The sequence below is a fragment of the Daldinia decipiens genome, assembly GCF_022478715.1.
Source record: "Daldinia decipiens strain CBS 113046 unplaced genomic scaffold F4813scaffold_7, whole genome shotgun sequence".
Classification (NCBI taxonomy): domain Eukaryota; kingdom Fungi; phylum Ascomycota; class Sordariomycetes; order Xylariales; family Hypoxylaceae; genus Daldinia; species Daldinia decipiens.
In genome coordinates this window covers 696,493-713,651 of record NW_026054550.1, presented here as the reverse complement: position 1 = coordinate 713,651, position 17,159 = coordinate 696,493, and the positions used below count along the sequence as shown (strand labels likewise).

Genomic DNA, 17,159 nt, shown 5'->3' with positions numbered 1-17,159 from the left:
AATTCATGCAGTTAAGCCAATGGAGATGGAAACTTGTCAGACACCATGAATGAGATGCTGCAATCTATTGTAACATGTCTCAGTGTCTTCACTCACTCGCCGAGAGACTTTCTGGGGTTTGGATTATACGATTAAGCTAACCCTTCATGTTGACTTGAATGGTCTCTTTAGCTTTATTATATCGATGGAATAAAATCTACCTGGGTTACCCTTTATCATCGGGCCTCAACCCTAATTTTTACATCCAAACCGTCGACACAAAACCCAAGCTGCCGGGGCCCGTCTTGCAGCTCTGCCTCTCGCTTGACCCACTTACCGGTCTTTGTGTCTGTTTGGGAGCCCTCCTCCGTGTCTATAGCTTCTCCCGTTTCTCCCTTCTCCTGTTCCTCCTCTTCATCACTGCTGTCTTCAACTTCGTCATCGAATCCTGCAACCGGATCCCATTCCCCAGTCTCCCAAATCAAGCGTACGCCGAGCGGATTCACCCCAAACAGCTTGCCAGCAATCCCCTTCACGGCGTATATATCAAAGCTCTTTGGGATCCTGGTTGTTCGTTCTACGATATCGCCTTCTTGAGATTTAGGGCGGAAGGTGAAGTGTACTGTAACCAGTCTAGCTTCTAGAAAAGTAGGATTGATCTCTTTTTGTCTGTTAACGACTGGTGGTCCGTATAGTTCACATAATTCGGCATAACGTCTGTGCTGCTTGATGATTTCAGCTTCCTTATTCTCCGGGACAGTAGCCAGATGCTTGCCGATACGACCCAAGTAGAACATTTCTGCGTCCTGACGGTCGGTGGTCGATATCGTACCGAAGTTTAGTATCTTGAGATTTGCTAGACGGCCAACTGTGAACATGTACGCTTCTTCCGTGATTGCCTTAGACTGGGCAGAAAATTCAGGATCTGGGTTGTCATATATAGGATTATGCGAGAAGCGGAGGGACATCAAGCCTGGGAAACATGTTGGTAAGGCGTCGACGAATGCCCATGATGATACTTGGTTGTATGATACATCTAGGTATTTCAGAGTTTCCGAAAATACTGGTAGATTATCGGATGGGTCTTGGGTGATGCTGGTGATGAAATTTCCTTTGAGGTGAAGATTACGAAGTGACGCCAATCCGGCTAGGCTGGCGATATCAGCGATGGTAGTGAAGTTATTGAATTCCAAATCCACAGAAGTCAGAGTAGAAGATAGTGTCGATAACCGAGTCTCCGGCAGAGAGGATAATTGGTTCGCACTGGATGAGAGGGATGAGAGTATCTTAAACTTGGTTGCAATATGGCATATCTCCTCCCAGCTCATGAGAGTGTCATCCAAAGCCAAGTCCTTGATATTTTGCAAGGAAGTCTCTGAATTATCCAGACCTTTATCATTAAATATGTCTTGAATTCGATTTCCACTATCCAGCAATTAGCGACCTAATACAGCTTCGCCCGCGATCTATAGACTTACTTCAAACGTAAACTTCGTAAAGCAGGCAGCTCGGAACAGATAGTCACGACGGTTCCCACATTCTGAAATAGGTTCCGGCTGAGGTCCAACTCGGTTATCTTGGGGAATGTCTCACCAATAGGACCGTCACCCTCTAGATAAGCCGTTGCGATACGTGCACCGTCGACGATGACAGCCCTTAGTTCGGATAACTGCGCCTGTTTGCGTTGGATCTTTTCGAACCCAACTTCCTCCGCTATCTTGTTTGAAAACATGATCGCAGTCGTCTTCTCCAGCTCGGAGGCGTACTTCTCAGTCACTGCCCTCACGAAGCTCTGCGGCTTCTCCATGGGCCGCGTTGGCCGTACGAAAGATGCGGCCGTCGCTGATTTATAGCGGCCTTCTCATAATTAGATTTCTATTATTTGTTTCTTTATACGATTGCTCTGGGTGCTTACAAGTGAAATATCTCACTCCCTTATGAGAACCGTCGTGCTTCCCCCGAGTTGGGTCGTCCCATTCGACGCCAAGCCAACTACCGGACGTGCCACTGACTTCGCCGACATATCGAACTGTACAAACAGCGCCGTCGTAAGACAATCGATCGCCAACCTTTGGAGTTGTAGCCATCATAACAGCGTTACTCTATAATAACATTGAAAAAAAACATGTGTCTACTTCTTGTAGACTATTCGGTCTGGCTGGTGTAGAATGTAGAATATATGGAGTCGGATCAGGCAACAATTTTTATTTGTTACCGAGAAACTGTTACGGCGTCACAGGGGATGTTGTTACCTACCTACCTACACACTATCAAGTTCTAGTTAGGTAGGTAGTTACCCTGGAATGCCTTTCAAGTTTGAGAATAATATTGCAATATAGGTACCTAAGCTAATCGCTATATACTTATTTTACACATCCATAGGTAGGTAGTTGACATCTTTTATAGCTTAAAATCATTCCCAATATAAAATTCCGCTTATAGCTTGCTCTTGGATTCTCCCACCACCTTCATCAACGCTCTCCCGTTACTCAAACAAACCTTCCCACCCGCAACCTTAACTACAAATCTAACCTCTTCCCACTCCCCCTTCACCTGGCCGGTCCTCCATACGGATGTGACTATCTTATCTCCAGGGCGTACAGGGCTCGCAAATCGGGCCTGGAACTCCTTAATGTTGGCAGGGTCGCTGCCACCCAATTTCTGCAGCAGACCGTGACAGGTTGAGTTGAACGAGTATAAGCCGTGGATGATGACACCGCCAAATCCCATCTTCTTGCCTGGCTCCGGGTGCGCATGGAGCGGGTTGTAGTCGCCGTTCAACCGATACAGCAGGGGTGTCTGCGCATTGGTCTGGTTCTCGAACTCGACGTCCGGCTTCTTGTCCTTTGGCGGAGGGAAGTTCTCGGTTGCGGGACCCTTGGGACCACCCCAGTTGCCCTGCGCTACGTAGAACGAGCTGCCGATGGCGCGCGTGTAGACCTCACCTGTCTCAACGTCTACCAGGTCCTGCTGAATATCGACGACCGAGCCTGGTCGGCCCTTATCGTATACACCAAGGACTTTACTCCGGATCTCGAACTTCCTGCCGGCCGACGTTGTAGGGAGGGGCTTGAGGAATTGGACAAGTCGCTGACCGTCGACGACTCGTCGCGCATCGAAGTCGGGCACGCCGGGGATTTTGACTTCCTTCTCCGAGGCATAGAAGTCGATGACTTCTTGCTGGGTCTTTTTGAAAGCTATGTATTGTTAATCGCGTATATTTCAATCGGTTCGTAGGGCAGTTCTTACGGAGAATGACCGGATAGGTCGGGAACACCGAGAAATTAGGATCGAGCTCCTATTAGACCGTTAGAAAGATACGACGGATGGTTATAGCATGTATAGGCAAGAGGTGACTAACGTAGAGGAAGTGAAGCTCGTCAGAAGTACAGCCTATAGTGTTGGCAAACAGCAAGACATCGCGCTTTGTCCACGATACCTCGGTAGGAGGATATTCAAACCCGGCTCCTGGACTGCTCATTTTCGATTTCACTGAGGTTGACGTTCGTCTAATTGGAATTGGAGATGTAAATGGGCGTGGTATGGTATAGATTTACGAGTAAAGAGTTGTACGTAGGAGTGTATAGTATGGAGAGCTACTAACCTAAGTATGTGTATACTTAAAGAGCGGACTTAAAGAGCGGCTAATGGGTTCCTGAAGCTCAAACGCAACAAAAAGACGGGCAAGTGTCCGGCATTAGGAATACAAGCCCCACATGATCTAACGATTCGAGCCGAGGTTCAATGGTCTAGTAATCCGCATATTGCTACTTGCAGGTAGACTTGGCTGGTTTGGGTCTAGAGCTGTAGAGCTGATCGATTAGATATCGGTACTTTAATCCCGATATTGTATTCCGTGCGCTATGACATCAAGTATACATAGAGGTAGGTAACTAGGTTAGGTACCTACTTTATACTTCCATCTTAAGTATGAGGTATTGAGAGCTTCAAGCTAAACTCAGCAACAGCAACAGCAACAGCAACAGCAACAGCAACAGCAACAGCAACAGCAACAGCAACAGCAACAGCAACAGCAACAGCAACAGCAACAGCAGCAAGAGCAACAAACCTCACCTAAGTACCAATCAATAGGTATGTAGCCTATGGTTAGCAGTCAGAAGTCCAGCAGGTAGGCAACAAACGTTTCTAGGGTTGCTTCGAAAGTAAATAGGTAAGCAGACTATTTCATTCTTCTCGGGGAACATGGTACTACATTCGATGCATCTCCGGTTCATCTGCATCATCTCTTCTAAGAGCTTCTATGTCCCATTCATGAGTTTGTCAATGATGGTGGATTCTACTTCAAACCGAGATTTGACATCTCGGTTGGCAAAAGTTGGCCCGCATATCGACACTGACAAGAGTCACGGCTCACTAACAACATCCCGCTCCGGCAGCAGTTCACAGCTTCAGACCGTGCCGTCTTTAACCTCCGGAGACCTCCGCATCTTGTCAACTAAGACCGAAAAGCTCATCTCAAAGCACAATAAGCTTAACAAAAAACTCTTACGTGAGGACGAGAAAACGCAGCTCGGCCCGGACGACAAGCTGTCGAAAAAAAAGCTATTACGGAGACAAAAGCATCTGAGAAAGAAAGCACGCCAACACGTTAAGAAACTTTCTCATCTCAAAGAATTGTGTAGAAAGAACCACTCTTCTAAACAGAAACAACAACTGTACGATACCATTCAACAACTAGACTCAAGGTTCAATCAACACCTTGGACCACTACTGGTATCCCACAAAAACCCTAGGTTGAATACCATTGATGAGAGAAACACAAGCAAGATGAATCCCGACAAAGAATTCACCATGCCATTGCCATGCTCGGAGGCTACCGGTCAGTCTAACGATGTCCACCAATATCCGACATTGAGCGGATATTCCACCGAGCGTGCTTCCGCAAGTGAGGAAGTATGTGGCGAAAAGAGGAAGTCGGAGGGCAACGATAGTGCATCAGGCAAGAAGCGCAAGCAGGTTACTTCGGACGAAGTTGATCTCTCAGCAGGCCTTTTGGCGAATGAGACGTGGAAGGAGAATGATGATTGGTTTGACGAGGGCACTTAGGAGATGCCGTCAGTCCCGACCATGTCTGGCGAAAAGAAGCATGATGACCAGGAAGCTGGTAATACACTATCCTCAAACCTCCCCAGCCAATTCGATGGTCACAAGTCATCCGGCAAAGGCAAGATGAAAGCCGAGCATCAAGAACAACAGTCAGGCGCAAGTCGCGGACACCAGCAATCATACTCGGCAGTGAATAGCACCACAGCCAACGCATCGACTTCTACTCAGGCTGCCCAGGCTGCTGACCTAGAGAAACTTGAACAAAGACGTCGACTAGATGACATCGTCAAAGATCACATTGATGACTTTGGCATTGTTTATGACCGACCCGGCGCTGCGACTGGAGATTCTCCCGATGGCTCGTGGATGATGGCCGGCGGGCTCGTAACTGACCCCCTTCAGGTTCAGGTTAGTTCTTCACCCCTCTAGGTTAATAGTTTTGTAGTAGTTCTAACGTTGGCGCCCTCTAGGGATTGTGGGACGCTAAGATGTCCACCTCAAGCCTCTCGTTGTTGGGAGAAGACTCCAACGGTAATGGTGAACTTGAAGTCGCGAATCAAGAAATCTCTGGCCTAGAGGGGGCTTCAACTTTCCAGGACGATGATCGTGCCGCGCTACCTAATGACATACACAACACTATAGAGACATCGTCTTCCGACCCGTCCACCGCGGCTTCCTCGCCAACGCTTCATACTATGCAAGCCCGGCGACGCCAGTCTGGCAGTTCCGCTCATCCTACTCAGATCAGAGGTCCTTTGCCCCCTCGATACTCTGATCGAGTCATGCCCACCGTTACTCCTGCATTTGCGCCCACGACATTCCGTCGCTATTCTCAAATGGACGGTCCGGCCCAGGAAGAGGCCGATGAGGACGAAGACGACTATTACGTACGTCCCGGAGCAGTTAGCTTGAAACGACCCCGATCAGCAGCATCCTTCTCTGTGCCACAGCCTTAGGCAGGTCCTGTTAACGGAAATCCTTTTAGAATCCCGGCATCATACTCAACGGTCCAGCCGCGATCGCAGGCTCAATCGAGAGCTGGACCGTACTTCCACAGACCCTCGGTATTTGCCCAACCTGGCCTCCGACCGGCTTCGTCTCCAATTCCGCGGCCTATTGATGATCTTGTTACTCTCGTTGGCGTCCCGGGAGTCGGCGTACCCGGCACTGAGAGTGTGAACAACCCATCGTCTTCCCGCCGCTGCCAGGGACGATGTATCAACCGACGGCTTGGCCTCGCCCAGGCCCTCGCAAGGGATCGTATGGTCTTGGAGAAGGAGAAGGAATTGTGGACTATGATGATGGGGTTTTGAGACTTTTTGTTTGTGCGTTTAGGGATGGTTTGTTCGTTGGTCACGATATTCGTTTTTTGCAGGGAGTTGGGCTTGCTGAAGGTGGATTCTCGTTATTTTAGGGATGGCGGTTTTGTACACCACTTCTTTTTAATAGCCAGAGTTTCTATAGTGGCCATCTTCGGACTCGTCGGCGTGATGTTAGTGTAATGTAGTACGATGCCGTAGGTAGCCCTTGATTATTGGCTGGGTTTTCTAGAGTCTAGGTCTAGGTACTCCACGTCGATTTCGATTTCTTATGTTGATGGGTTAATAAAAGTATATTGCCCATTGATATATCTATCATGCTTGCTTTCTGAGCTTGGCTCATATGAACCTATGCTCCATGAATCGCATTTGAAGCAAAACAGACCTCCTACTAACCCGCTCAGAAGAAATAATGGGAAAGACAGCCGAGGTTAAATTCAGGGTATCCAAGTCATTAGTATAGCCAAGCCTAAGTCTTCAACAACTTGCCAAACCGAATAGCCTCCATCTCAGCTCATGACGGCAATGCCTAACCACAACCCAAGGCTCCATACGCCAAGCCATACCCCCCCCCCAAAAGAAAACCACGCAAGCCTCCCAAAGAACAATCATCATAACCGTCTTCTCTCTCGGCTCAAAGATAATCTCCACCGGCCCGGGTGGTATCGCTATGGTAGCCAAGGGCGCGTTAATGTGTGTTATAAAGCATCAGGGGGGAGAATAGGGGTATGGTTGACTCACCTGCCTGCGACTACAGCCGTAACTGCTGTTCCGTGAAGATAAAGATCGCGTTCCTCTATGGTATGGAATCTATGGAGTTTTTGATACTCGTCGATAAAGTGAGTTGCCATGTCCGCCCGATCTATATTATCGCCTTCCTATATCATACTATCGTTAATATAGTATTATTCCTCAAACCAGAGGAAGCTTACATTTATACGTTGTTTCATTTGACCTTCGCAGAATGCAACCATCTTAAACCAGTCCTGGTTGAATAATATGTCTCCAACTACATCAAAAGTGAACCGAGACACTTGTTCGTCTATGTGGACTGGCCGAGTACCACCAAACCCACGGAAACGTTCGCATAGCTCTTGCACATGTTAGAAAATACACGAGCTAAACAAATTCATGGCTGGATAGCATGTTAGTTGATGAACCCCTTAATACAAGTTAGACCTTGTCAGGCGAGGATCCCCTTACTTTTCCCGGAGATTGCCTGTACCCAGGCCCTACGACCATCTTTGTGCTCCTGTTCATTCCGAGTGAAGACAGCAGAGCTCCTTGGCTTCAGCATATATGAAACATTAAGATCAACCGAAGTTGGTATAAAATATGGGTATAAACCTACCTGTTCGTATGACACTTCCATACTTCTCATGCAGCTCTTTCAACCACAAGTGATTTGTCGAGTGTCGAATCTTAAACACGTGCCATAGCTTAGTGACAGCAGCAAGGTTTGGTCCTGGGAACTTAGATAGACGGTGGAAGAACAAGCGATAAATTGCCATGCTAGTAAACATCGCAGTGAAATATGACGCCGCTATAATGGAAGCCTGCCGAAAAGCTCCGCCAACGGAAACGAAGCTACGGGCTTGGTACACGAGACCTACCGTGCCTAGCCATAATAGAAAGTGGACAGCTACGATCTGTGGAACATAAAGATGCCATTCGCCGCGGATGAAGACGCCATTGCGAGCAAAGAACCCAGAAATGACGGCGAAAAGTATCGGGTAAAGCATTAGAACAGATTGTTCGACGACAACAACAACAACAACAACATGGAATAATTAAACGATAGCTGCGAGCTTCTCATACAACTAGCTAGCTACCTAGGTGAAGCTGCTCTATTGAGCTACTTAGTATCATGTACCGGGTATGGCACATCCATATGAGATAATCATTATAGTAAAGGAACGAGACACTACGACTATTATAAGAAAATACTTAGGCTAGGTAGGTATACATTACCTATATTTTAATAACAATGCTTATTTGCAGGTCAGGGTTAACGTAAATGTTTCGAGACTATGTATTTCGGCGCGGCAACATAGAGGTACTTTTTCAATACAACGCTTAATTTGCCTATTAAGACACGATATGACATTTCCACCTGGTAGAACAGATATGTATGCAGGACTTACACGTCTACGTAAGATGTGACAATTCTGCTAAACTCACACCCCGTGCGGCACAAAAAGGTAAGAGGTAGCTACCTACATGGTATGTTGGAACCTGGGGTTAGATGCTACCGCCAACGTCTCATTCGAATCCGATTATTTGGAACCAACATGTGCACCCCCGCCGCCAGAGATAATATATATGTATGTAAGTCGTCTCGAAGGATTCAAGCTTAAAGCTGGGATGCTCTTGATTCGGTTATCTTACCTTCTCAACATTGACCAACATATGAAAGATACCTATGCAAGGGATCAATCGAAACGAGTATAGCCTGGTGACGAAATAGGGTTATAATCGCCACTAATACCGAAGACATATATCGAGGATTTGAATTGTTGGTCAAAGTCCTAGTAACTATCAGCTCGGCTCTGCGGCAATGGTGTTCATTAACTTCTTTAGGCATCCAGAATGCATCACATGCTTGAGTTGATGTCTTCCTAGTGTAGTATATACAAGAATGAAACCACATGTTGGTGTGTGAGTCCCTTTTTATTCCATGCCCCCGTAATAAACACCCTTCTTATAGGTATATCGGTTAGTGGAACCCAGTGTGGCTTACCTCCTCCTGTCGCCTGTATGCATATAGTAGATTTCCAGTAATAAAATATAATAGTACATCAAAAATAGTAAACGAAAATATCGGTTGGTAACACGGTTCACAACTACCTAACCTTACATAAACGGCCATCCTGTCGTATTTCCCAACACTCACTTCCTACGGCTGTTTGATCGTAGAATGTGTCATTTGGATCATACTTTCTCTTGATAGACAAGAGCTTATCATCATTGTTACCGTAGAACACTTGCTGGAAGTTATACTGTCCAAAGTCTGCTTCATTCAGGTACGCAGCGCCATCAGGAGTTATAGCAGACAATATCGGCACCATTGAGTTCCCAATGAGTTCCTGATCGATTATGTTGGCGCTATTGTCCAGATGATTGTAATAGCTGTTGGCGCTAAGCGTTAGTAATATGTATATGGATCAGGGGAGGCAACCGGGGTGAGGCTTACGTGCCAAAGACAGAACTAAAAGCCGTAGAACGCCAAACAGAATTCACGGAGTTGGGAGTACGCGGTGTGCGATTGACATTGACCGAATGTCCCAACAGGATTGCGCCTTCATCAACTACGAACCTCAATGCGTCGGTGAGCGTTGCTCCAGAGTCATTCGATAAAAGCGAGTGTAGGATCAGACGACCACCAATATTAGCTTGAGCTACATCGGGTTATGCACTCATAGAATAGAAGTTATCAAGGAAGTTGGGGAAGTCCTTAACAGCATACTCTGTCGATAATGTTAGTCCAGTTAAGAAACTCTATGGACATATAACTATAACTAGGTTAAAAGGGGAACTCACGATAAGGTAATTCCACTCTCTCTAATTGGTCGATAGTAGGCTGTAGCAAGACTGTCAACTGCTTAGGGTTCGAGTTCGGGGCCATTACGGACTAGATTATAAAGCTCGTGTTCGAGAGCATCCAAATACATACGACACCAACACCACACCCAACGGCCCCCGAACTGCTGATTATGAAGCCAGAGTCCCGGCGGTTGGTTCTATATCCCCGAGAAATGTATGATAGGATATGCACTCCTCTATATGTAAGATTCTTCCCTTACATCAAACTTACGTGAATATAATATATCATATAATACGATAACCCCCTGGGCCTTTAGATATTAGAGTCGTTCTAGATTCCCGTAACTTGCTGCTTTGCCCTCCTTCAACACCAACGCAAAATATCGAAATAATGGCAGCTCCTGTACCGTCTCCGACGTCAACTTGGCACAATGATACTTACGCAGCTATCTCCCCGAAGCGGCCTGAGCTTAGTGCCGCGGGGAAGACCGTCGTGATCACCGGCGCTGTAAGCTTAGCCTGACGTAGCTTTTTATCCCGTCATCTAATAATTCATAGGGAGGTAGCATCGGCCGCGAAGTCGCGCTCGCATTTGCTGAAGCTGGAGCTTCTCGCATCGTGCTCCTGGGCCGCACCGAGGAGACCATCAAGACGGCGGCTTCTGCGCTTCCTAGTTCCGTCTCAGCGCATACTTTCGCGGTGGATATTACTCAGGAGGGTGCGCTCCAGCGAGTCGCGGCTGAAGTCGGAACGTGGGATGTCCTTATTCATACCGCCGGTTATGTCTCTACTCGTGGGCATATCGCTTCCTCGGATACTAACGAGTGGTGGCAAAGCTTCGAGGTAAGACGAGCTAACCCTTTAACTCTAACATATATATACATACCCTCACATCTTGATAGCAAACCTAGGTGCTAACACTCGCTAGACAAACGCCAAAGGCACATACCTCAGCATCAAGACTTTCTTGCCCACGGCGAATAAGACACATGCTACCGTCCTAGGACTCAACACCGGCACCATGGTGTTCCCTATTGTGATCCTGCCCGGCCTGTCTGCGTACATAGCGTCGAAGCTTGCCGAGACGAAGATCATCGAGTTCCTAGCCGCGGAGCAGCCGAATGTTTTCGCGGCGACGGTGCACCCTGGTTTGATCGAGTCGGATATTTTCAGGAAGAGCGGCGAGAAGGCCGAGACTGTGCCTTTGGATAAACGTGAGTCAAGCTCTAATATATTCCCAGTTGAAGTTTATCACCAACTTCGCCCCTTACCTCGCCTTATTCTAGACCTACGTTACTGACGAATGACCTGTTTGGCTTAGCCCAACTCCCAGCACATTTTATGGTATGGCTGTCCAGCCCTGAGGCCAGCTTCCTGAAGGGCCGCGCTGTATGGGCTAATTGGGATGTGGACGAGCTGAAGGGACAAGCTAAGGCTATAGAGTCGGGGATACAGTTTACGGGCGGTATTAATGGCTGGCCGTTCTCTCCTGCGTAAATGAGTACCTAAGGTTGGCCATGCTGCCATATGCTACTAAAGTACTGAGGACTGTTTGCTTCAGAGATTAACAAGAACAGCAGTTCTGCTTGAGCATTACGGAGATACTTCAAGATGGAATACGATTTCTTACACCTATTAAATTAACAGGTAACCAATGAATTATGAAAGTTAGTCCTAGTATTTTTATCTATTTTTATTTTTCATTTCGGAAATTGTACGTAGGAATATCCGAATAATAGTATCAAAAAGCGATCCATTGAAGTTGAACGCTTACTAACCTACCTACCTTAGGTACTTACAAGTTAAATGGGTGTAAGCCGGATATATTGCAGCTATTGCAAACGGCATGCTAAGACCGGCTTTACATGTCCAAATCCGAATAATAAACGTACCTTTAAATCATACTAACCAACAACAACTAATACGAATAATAAATAGGATGTTAGTACTTATCACACAGTAATAATATTCGGAAAATAATGTTTAGTGGTAGTAATGCATATTCCCAGAATATCACAGCGGATTACGACCCCATTACGGTTGACCATAGATCTCTTACATTAGGTAGTATGTAGCTGCAGCTGCACGTTTCCCATCTTTCATGGTGGGAAGCACAAGACCCCTGCTCTCTTTACATATAGCTTAGGTACCCTTAGGTACATATAGTTACATGTAATGAAGCACTGAATTACCAACACCAGTTACAGAAGAGCAGGTTACAAACTGCACGAGAGGGTGAACGTATACTGCATAATCCCCGGTAGTTACTATAAATGTACCTTGGGGAGCAGGTATGTAAGCTACTGACCATACTGTCTTGTTCGTTCTTCCAGTTGTAGTTGGTGCACTCGGATTTACTATATGCTTTCTTGCAGCACGACTTGAACTTCACTATATCGTATAGACATTATGGCGTCCGAAAGCTTCGACTTTGTTATCGTCGGCGGAGGACTAGCAGGCCTTGTCTTAGCGTCTCGGCTGTCAGAGGATCCCGCTGTCCAGGTCCTTGTTATCGAGGCAGGCGAAGATCAGACGGCTGACCCCCGAGTCAGCATCCCTGCCATGTGGCCTACTTTACTTAATACTCCTTCCACATATAACTTCAGGACCGTGCCTCAGGTATGTGCTCTATCATCATCCGTGCTATGTCTTCTAATGTGTCAGTAGAAAGAACTTCAAAATCGAGAGATTTGGACCCCCCAAGGCCGCTTGCTTGGAGGATCCAGCGCACTGAATGGCATGGCCTTCAGTATAACTTCTAAAGCTAACATCGATGCTTGGGAAGCTCTGGGAAACCCGGGTTGGGGCTGGTCGAGCTTCTCCGAGTCCTTGAAAAAGGCGTATAGCTTGCCTTCGGAGGGGACAGACGCCAAAGGCCCGGTCCAACTTGCTATTCCCGACGAAGACACTGAGTGGCCACGAGTTTGGAGGGAAACGCTTACTGCGCTCGGCTTCCCAGTCACCGATGATCCGTTTTCTGGGCAGCTTTCCGGTGGCCTGATCGTCCTAGATTCTATACATCCTGCTACAAAACAGAGAAGCTACGTCGGAAATGCTTACCTCGAGACTGCACGGCCTCGGAGCAATCTGACCATCTGGACCAAGGCTCTAGCGGAGAAGATCGTATTCGACAAGTCAGATATTCCCGTAGCTACCGGTGTCCAAGTCAATAAAGATGGGGAACCGAAAATCGTAGGAGCTCGCAAAGAGGTTATAATCTCAGCGGGCACGATCAACTCGCCCAAGGTATTGGAGCTTTCGGGTATTGGCGATGCGAAACTCCTACAGTCACTTGGCATCGATGTTGTAGTTGACAACCCGAACGTTGGAGAGAACTTTCAAAACCATCCCTTGATCACATTGAGCTTTGAGACTCGAGGACAAGCCGGCTTTGAAACCGTAGACAATCTTACCAGGCAAGACCAGGCAGCCCTCGGTGCTGCTATGGAAGCCTACGCAAAACAGAAGGGTCCCTTTGCCAAGAGCAATTCGAATATAGCTGCACAGCTCCCATTTCCAGGGGTAACGAGTGAACAGGGAAAACAGGAACTTGAGAAAGTCTTGCAAAGTGCGAGCTCTACAATTCCCGACAAGCCTACATCGCTTGCAGAAGCCCACGAATCGTTTGTTCGATCCATCCTCGCGTCACCTACCGAGGTATCGGGATGCTACATCGCGATCCCCGGTTACGCGGGATCCACCACCGACGGGACGATGGCCGGCCCGCCTCCTGGAGACGAGAGTTGGTTGAGCTTTATACTGATCCTAGCACACCCGCTCTCGCGCGGCTCCGTACACATCACCAAAGCCTCCGCAGAGTCGCCAGCCCTAGCCATCGACCCTAAATATTTCAGCCACCCCCTCGATCTCGAGGTGTTCGCGCGTCATCTACAATTTGTAGAGAAGTTCGCCCAGACCGAACCGCTGGCTAGCGCGCTGAAGCTAGATGGCAGACGCACTCCGGCGGCGCCGCCGCTGGGCAGCTTCGCGGACTTGGACAAGGTCAAGGAGCATATACACGAGGAGGCGGTTGGGGCGCACCATTTCACAGGCACGTGTGCCATGGCCCCGCGGGAGCTGGGGGGTGTTGTTGACGCGCAGTTGCGCGTGTATGGGACTCGGAACTTGCGTGTCTGCGATGCGAGCATCATCCCCATTACGCCTCGCACGAACCCGCAGGCTACGGTGTACGGCGTCGCGGAACATGGGGTTCAGATTATAAAGGCGGCCTCGTGAGAGCTTTGGGTTCAGGTGGATTAAGCGGCTTATAAGAGGCCAGCGTTTTAGTTGAAAGACTGTTAGAGTCTCGTCATAGGAAGCTTGTTTGGACCTTGGACGAAAGTATTGTTGACGCAGTAGTCATGTATGGTGTAAAGTTATAGTTGAACGATGCTACGATAATAAATCAACATCGAGGTTTGATCAATCCTTGTCGAATCGAAGATACTTACATAATGTATTTGTCTTGGCTTTAAGACTTTAAGATAGTATAATACCTGTATAGTAAGGTCTGCCCCTGAATAGCTTTTTGTTCCTTTTCAACGGAGCGAATCAGCGGTGCTTCCGAGCGCCTGGGTCCCCTAGTAGTTTACCCCTTAACAGGTTAGAGACTCTCCAGAATTCAGTCGTTTAGCCAATCGAAGCTATGGAATAGTAATGGCCCCATGGGGCCATCCCCATTAAGTCCACCAAGTCCACTATTTGGAGTCGCGGGGTCGCTAACTTATACCTGCTTGGTGGATGTCGATTGAGCTCCGGGTTTCCGCGGGTTAAATACGACCGAGAGCTGTCAAAGCTGGAGCTGACTTTCTCAATTCCAACATTTTCAACTAAACAAAGAAGAAGAAGAAAAAACCAAATTGGGGAGAGTATTTTGGATATTATCGTTTGCTATGTTATGAAGATGGCAGAGAAGCTCATTAGCGCCGAGGAAGGTAAGATAAAACTTCTAATAGTTCTGTCCTTAACACTTATACCCTTCTTTTGTTCCCTCGGCTATCGTAGTTGGCTGACCATTGTGTGTGCGACTTCTCAGTCGTGAAGCATACCACGCCCGAGAGTTGTTGGGTGGTGTTGTATGGGAATGTCTATGATGTGACCGAATTCCTGCCGTCGCACCCCGGCGGTTCCAAGATCATCTTACAGCTCGCCGGCCGAGATGCGACGGATGAGTACGATCCCATACACCCTCCGGGTACACTAGAGGAAAACCTTAAGCCTGAGGCCAAATTGGGTCGAATTGACCCTCAGACTATAGTCCAGGCCAGCAAGCCAGCTGCTAAGGAGGAAGAGAAGGACGTAGATGGTCCGCCACCTATGGAGAGTCTACTGAATCTCAATGAGATCGAGGAGGTCGCTACGAAGCGCATGCCTGAAAGGGCATGGGCCTACTACTACTCCTCTAGCGACGACACCATTTCCAAGTCTTTAAACAATGCCGTCTACAAGGACATCCTGCTGCGGCCACGAGTCTTCATCGACTGCACCAAATGCGATTCTTCCACGACTTTGCTGGGACACAAGGTCGACATACCGATATTCGTCGCGCCAGCCGCGATGGCCCGATTAGGCCATCCCGACGGAGAGGCCGGCATTGCTCGGGCCTGCAGCCGGTTCAACGCGCTACAGGTGATCTCGAACAACGCCTCCATGACGCCGGAGCAAATCGTCGCCGACGCAATACCAGGGCAGATTTTCGGTTGGCAGCTGTACGTGCAGAACGACCGGGCCAAGAGCGAAGCCATGCTGGCCCGCATCAACCGCATGTCCGACAAGTTCAAGTTCATCTGCTTGACGCTAGACGCGCCGGTCCCTGGCAAGCGCGAGCTCGACGAGAAGCAGAGCTTCAAGAACGTTGTCAAGGTCGCCTCCGGGGTCAAGACCTCGGACGAGCCCAACCGGCCTGGCGGCGGCGGCGTCGGACAGCAGCTCTTCTTCGGCACGGCGTCGGACCTCACGTGGAAGATTACGCTGCCGTGGTTGGCCAAGCATACGGATTTGCCGATCGTGCTGAAGGGCATACAGACGCACGAGGACGCGTTCCTCGCGGCGAAGTATGCGCCGCAGGTCAAGGCTGTTATATTGTCGAATCATGGTGGTCGTGCGCTAGATACCGCGCCGCCTCCTGTCCATACCCTGCTGGAGATCCGCAAGCACTGTCCGCAGGTGTTTGATCAGATTGAGGTTTGGGTCGATGGCGGCATTAAGCGGGGAACCGATGTGGTTAAGGCGCTATGCCTGGGTGCTCGAGGTGTGGGAATTGGCCGGGCTGCTCTATTCGGGCTCGGGGCCGGTGGACAGAAGGGTGTTGAGAGGACGTTGGAGAGTAAGTGTTTCCTTCTCAATAAGCATTACGACTTGTTGTCTATTTTGAGCCAAACTAACTATGTGATGCAAATAGTCCTCAAGGCGGAGACCGAGACATGCATGAGGTTGCTTGGAGTAGAGAAAGTGGCCGACCTAAGTCCGAGACATGTAAGTACATCCCATCCTCCTAGAGGAAAACCAGCTGACATATTCTGTATAGATCAACTCTAGGAAAGTCGAGAGGAATATATTTGATGGGGAGGCGGGATTGGAGACGTTCGGCCTGTGGAATAAGGTCAAGTCTAGGCTATGAGTTACTACCGATCTTGGTATAATAGACTACAGAAGAATATATACCGCATAAGCTCGGCAATAGTTCTACGCTTGGATAAACTCAGCATAGCGATAGAGATAGGTTTTTATGAAATACAATACAATACTATATACTAGGTGGGTATGGTATTGTCGAGATTGGTGTTAAACACTTTCTAGCTTTATTCAGCTCCTTATAATATACTGTACGTAGTATAGAGTTTGCACACACTTTGCCACTATACTAAGAAGTAGATATTGTAGATTTCCACCTCCTATGAGATTTCCCTACCAAGCTTTGTCCCCAATACCTCCGTAGAATAAATAACTCTTGGACGCCTCTAGAATATGTAGCATTCGGATTTATGCGGAACTGGAAGGGCACCCTATTATCTCGTCTTCTCATTGGCGAAAGTATAACTAGGTATGCAAGACATGCAGGGGAGAAATACCAATTATAGTCTATAAGAAGGTAAATTACCTATTCATGAACAACGGATCTTGAGGCGAGAAACCGTAACTATCAAAAGAAACAACCAGCTTAGGGAGAAGCAACGTCTAGATATATAGAATATAGTGTGCGAATAAAAGCAATATAAGAGTAGCAAGCTAACGTATTTAATACAGCCAAAT

The 17,159-nt window shown here is 47.9% G+C and overlaps 9 protein-coding genes across 9 annotated transcripts; 5 read left to right on the top strand and 4 right to left on the bottom strand.

The window, feature by feature from the left end:
- Window positions 1–11: 11 nt before the first annotated feature.
- On the bottom strand, window positions 12–2,269 carry F4813DRAFT_351284 (RNI-like protein). The gene is made up of 3 exons (XM_049242396.1): window positions 1,895–2,269; window positions 1,458–1,836; window positions 12–1,404 (listed from the first exon to the last, which is right to left on the bottom strand). The coding sequence occupies exons 1-3, from the start codon at window positions 2,067–2,069 to the stop codon at window positions 216–218; spliced, it is 1,743 nt and encodes a 580-aa protein (XP_049102165.1). The 5' UTR covers window positions 2,070–2,269; the 3' UTR covers window positions 12–215.
- A 14-nt stretch (window positions 2,270–2,283) lies between these two features.
- Window positions 2,284–3,708, bottom strand: F4813DRAFT_351282 (Thioesterase/thiol ester dehydrase-isomerase). The gene is made up of 3 exons (XM_049242395.1): window positions 3,341–3,708; window positions 3,229–3,277; window positions 2,284–3,176 (listed from the first exon to the last, which is right to left on the bottom strand). The coding sequence occupies exons 1-3, from the start codon at window positions 3,458–3,460 to the stop codon at window positions 2,416–2,418; spliced, it is 930 nt and encodes a 309-aa protein (XP_049102164.1). The 5' UTR covers window positions 3,461–3,708; the 3' UTR covers window positions 2,284–2,415.
- Window positions 3,709–4,266: 558 nt separating this feature from the next.
- Window positions 4,267–5,046, top strand: F4813DRAFT_387064 (uncharacterized protein; the record flags this gene model as incomplete). The annotated part of the gene is made up of 1 exon (XM_049246509.1): window positions 4,267–5,046. One exon carries the CDS (start codon window positions 4,267–4,269, stop codon window positions 5,044–5,046), a length of 780 nt encoding a protein of 259 aa, XP_049102163.1.
- A 21-nt stretch (window positions 5,047–5,067) lies between these two features.
- F4813DRAFT_401162 (uncharacterized protein) lies at window positions 5,068–6,900 on the top strand (the record flags this gene model as incomplete). The annotated part of the gene is made up of 3 exons (XM_049248365.1): window positions 5,068–5,454; window positions 5,517–5,933; window positions 6,003–6,900. 3 exons carry the CDS (start codon window positions 5,068–5,070, stop codon window positions 6,357–6,359), a joined length of 1,161 nt encoding a protein of 386 aa, XP_049102162.1. The 3' UTR covers window positions 6,360–6,900.
- Window positions 6,901–7,332: 432 nt separating this feature from the next.
- On the bottom strand, window positions 7,333–8,268 carry F4813DRAFT_316334 (uncharacterized protein). The gene is made up of 3 exons (XM_049240939.1): window positions 7,717–8,268; window positions 7,569–7,664; window positions 7,333–7,500 (listed from the first exon to the last, which is right to left on the bottom strand). Exons 1-3 carry the CDS (start codon window positions 8,105–8,107, stop codon window positions 7,469–7,471), a joined length of 519 nt encoding a protein of 172 aa, XP_049102161.1. The 5' UTR covers window positions 8,108–8,268; the 3' UTR covers window positions 7,333–7,468.
- Window positions 8,269–8,797: 529 nt separating this feature from the next.
- F4813DRAFT_401160 (uncharacterized protein) lies at window positions 8,798–10,433 on the bottom strand (the record flags this gene model as incomplete). Its single annotated transcript, XM_049248364.1, has 5 exons — window positions 9,906–10,433; window positions 9,782–9,832; window positions 9,559–9,703; window positions 9,266–9,494; window positions 8,798–8,893 (listed from the first exon to the last, which is right to left on the bottom strand). Exons 1-5 carry the CDS (start codon window positions 9,988–9,990, stop codon window positions 8,798–8,800), a joined length of 606 nt encoding a protein of 201 aa, XP_049102160.1. The 5' UTR covers window positions 9,991–10,433.
- Window positions 10,012–11,657, top strand: F4813DRAFT_316262 (uncharacterized protein). The gene is made up of 4 exons (XM_049240938.1): window positions 10,012–10,416; window positions 10,467–10,751; window positions 10,837–11,122; window positions 11,230–11,657. Exons 1-4 carry the CDS (start codon window positions 10,300–10,302, stop codon window positions 11,403–11,405), a joined length of 864 nt encoding a protein of 287 aa, XP_049102159.1. The 5' UTR covers window positions 10,012–10,299; the 3' UTR covers window positions 11,406–11,657.
- Window positions 11,658–11,795: 138 nt separating this feature from the next.
- F4813DRAFT_351268 (putative GMC oxidoreductase) lies at window positions 11,796–14,426 on the top strand. The gene is made up of 2 exons (XM_049242394.1): window positions 11,796–12,527; window positions 12,576–14,426. The coding sequence occupies exons 1-2, from the start codon at window positions 12,318–12,320 to the stop codon at window positions 14,142–14,144; spliced, it is 1,779 nt and encodes a 592-aa protein (XP_049102158.1). The 5' UTR covers window positions 11,796–12,317; the 3' UTR covers window positions 14,145–14,426.
- A 221-nt stretch (window positions 14,427–14,647) lies between these two features.
- Window positions 14,648–16,859, top strand: F4813DRAFT_316201 (FMN-dependent dehydrogenase-domain-containing protein). Its single transcript, XM_049240937.1, has 4 exons — window positions 14,648–14,842; window positions 14,944–16,233; window positions 16,309–16,382; window positions 16,435–16,859. Exons 1-4 carry the CDS (start codon window positions 14,806–14,808, stop codon window positions 16,525–16,527), a joined length of 1,494 nt encoding a protein of 497 aa, XP_049102157.1. The 5' UTR covers window positions 14,648–14,805; the 3' UTR covers window positions 16,528–16,859.
- The last annotated feature ends 300 nt before the right edge of the window (window positions 16,860–17,159 follow it).

Excerpts from the sequence above, each read along its gene's own strand:
- F4813DRAFT_351284 (XM_049242396.1), bottom strand. The coding sequence starts at position 2,069 with ATGATGGCTACAACTCCAAAGGTTGGCGATCGATTGTCTTACGACGGC. Across the intron at positions 1,837-1,894 it reads GGGAGTGAGATATTTCACTT|GCCGCTATAAATCAGCGACG; the intron begins GTAAGCACCCAG and ends AATTATGAGAAG. Across the intron at positions 1,405-1,457 it reads TTACGAAGTTTACGTTTGAA|TGGAAATCGAATTCAAGACA; the intron begins GTAAGTCTATAG and ends ATTGCTGGATAG.
- F4813DRAFT_351282 (XM_049242395.1), bottom strand. The coding sequence starts at position 3,460 with ATGAGCAGTCCAGGAGCCGGGTTTGAATATCCTCCTACCGAGGTATCG. Across the intron at positions 3,278-3,340 it reads ACGAGCTTCACTTCCTCTAC|GAGCTCGATCCTAATTTCTC; the intron begins GTTAGTCACCTC and ends ACGGTCTAATAG. Across the intron at positions 3,177-3,228 it reads GACCTATCCGGTCATTCTCC|CTTTCAAAAAGACCCAGCAA; the intron begins GTAAGAACTGCC and ends AACAATACATAG.
- F4813DRAFT_316334 (XM_049240939.1), bottom strand. The coding sequence starts at position 8,107 with ATGCTTTACCCGATACTTTTCGCCGTCATTTCTGGGTTCTTTGCTCGC. Across the intron at positions 7,665-7,716 it reads TGGAAGTGTCATACGAACAG|ATATGCTGAAGCCAAGGAGC; the intron begins GTAGGTTTATAC and ends TTAATGTTTCAT. Across the intron at positions 7,501-7,568 it reads ACAGGCAATCTCCGGGAAAA|CCATGAATTTGTTTAGCTCG; the intron begins GTAAGGGGATCC and ends CATGCTATCCAG.
- F4813DRAFT_316262 (XM_049240938.1), top strand. The coding sequence starts at position 10,300 with ATGGCAGCTCCTGTACCGTCTCCGACGTCAACTTGGCACAATGATACT. Across the intron at positions 10,417-10,466 it reads CCGTCGTGATCACCGGCGCT|GGAGGTAGCATCGGCCGCGA; the intron begins GTAAGCTTAGCC and ends AATAATTCATAG. Across the intron at positions 10,752-10,836 it reads AGTGGTGGCAAAGCTTCGAG|ACAAACGCCAAAGGCACATA; the intron begins GTAAGACGAGCT and ends AACACTCGCTAG.
- F4813DRAFT_351268 (XM_049242394.1), top strand. The coding sequence starts at position 12,318 with ATGGCGTCCGAAAGCTTCGACTTTGTTATCGTCGGCGGAGGACTAGCA. Across the intron at positions 12,528-12,575 it reads ACTTCAGGACCGTGCCTCAG|AAAGAACTTCAAAATCGAGA; the intron begins GTATGTGCTCTA and ends ATGTGTCAGTAG.
- F4813DRAFT_316201 (XM_049240937.1), top strand. The coding sequence starts at position 14,806 with ATGAAGATGGCAGAGAAGCTCATTAGCGCCGAGGAAG. Across the intron at positions 14,843-14,943 it reads GCTCATTAGCGCCGAGGAAG|TCGTGAAGCATACCACGCCC; the intron begins GTAAGATAAAAC and ends GCGACTTCTCAG. Across the intron at positions 16,234-16,308 it reads TGTTGAGAGGACGTTGGAGA|TCCTCAAGGCGGAGACCGAG; the intron begins GTAAGTGTTTCC and ends TGATGCAAATAG.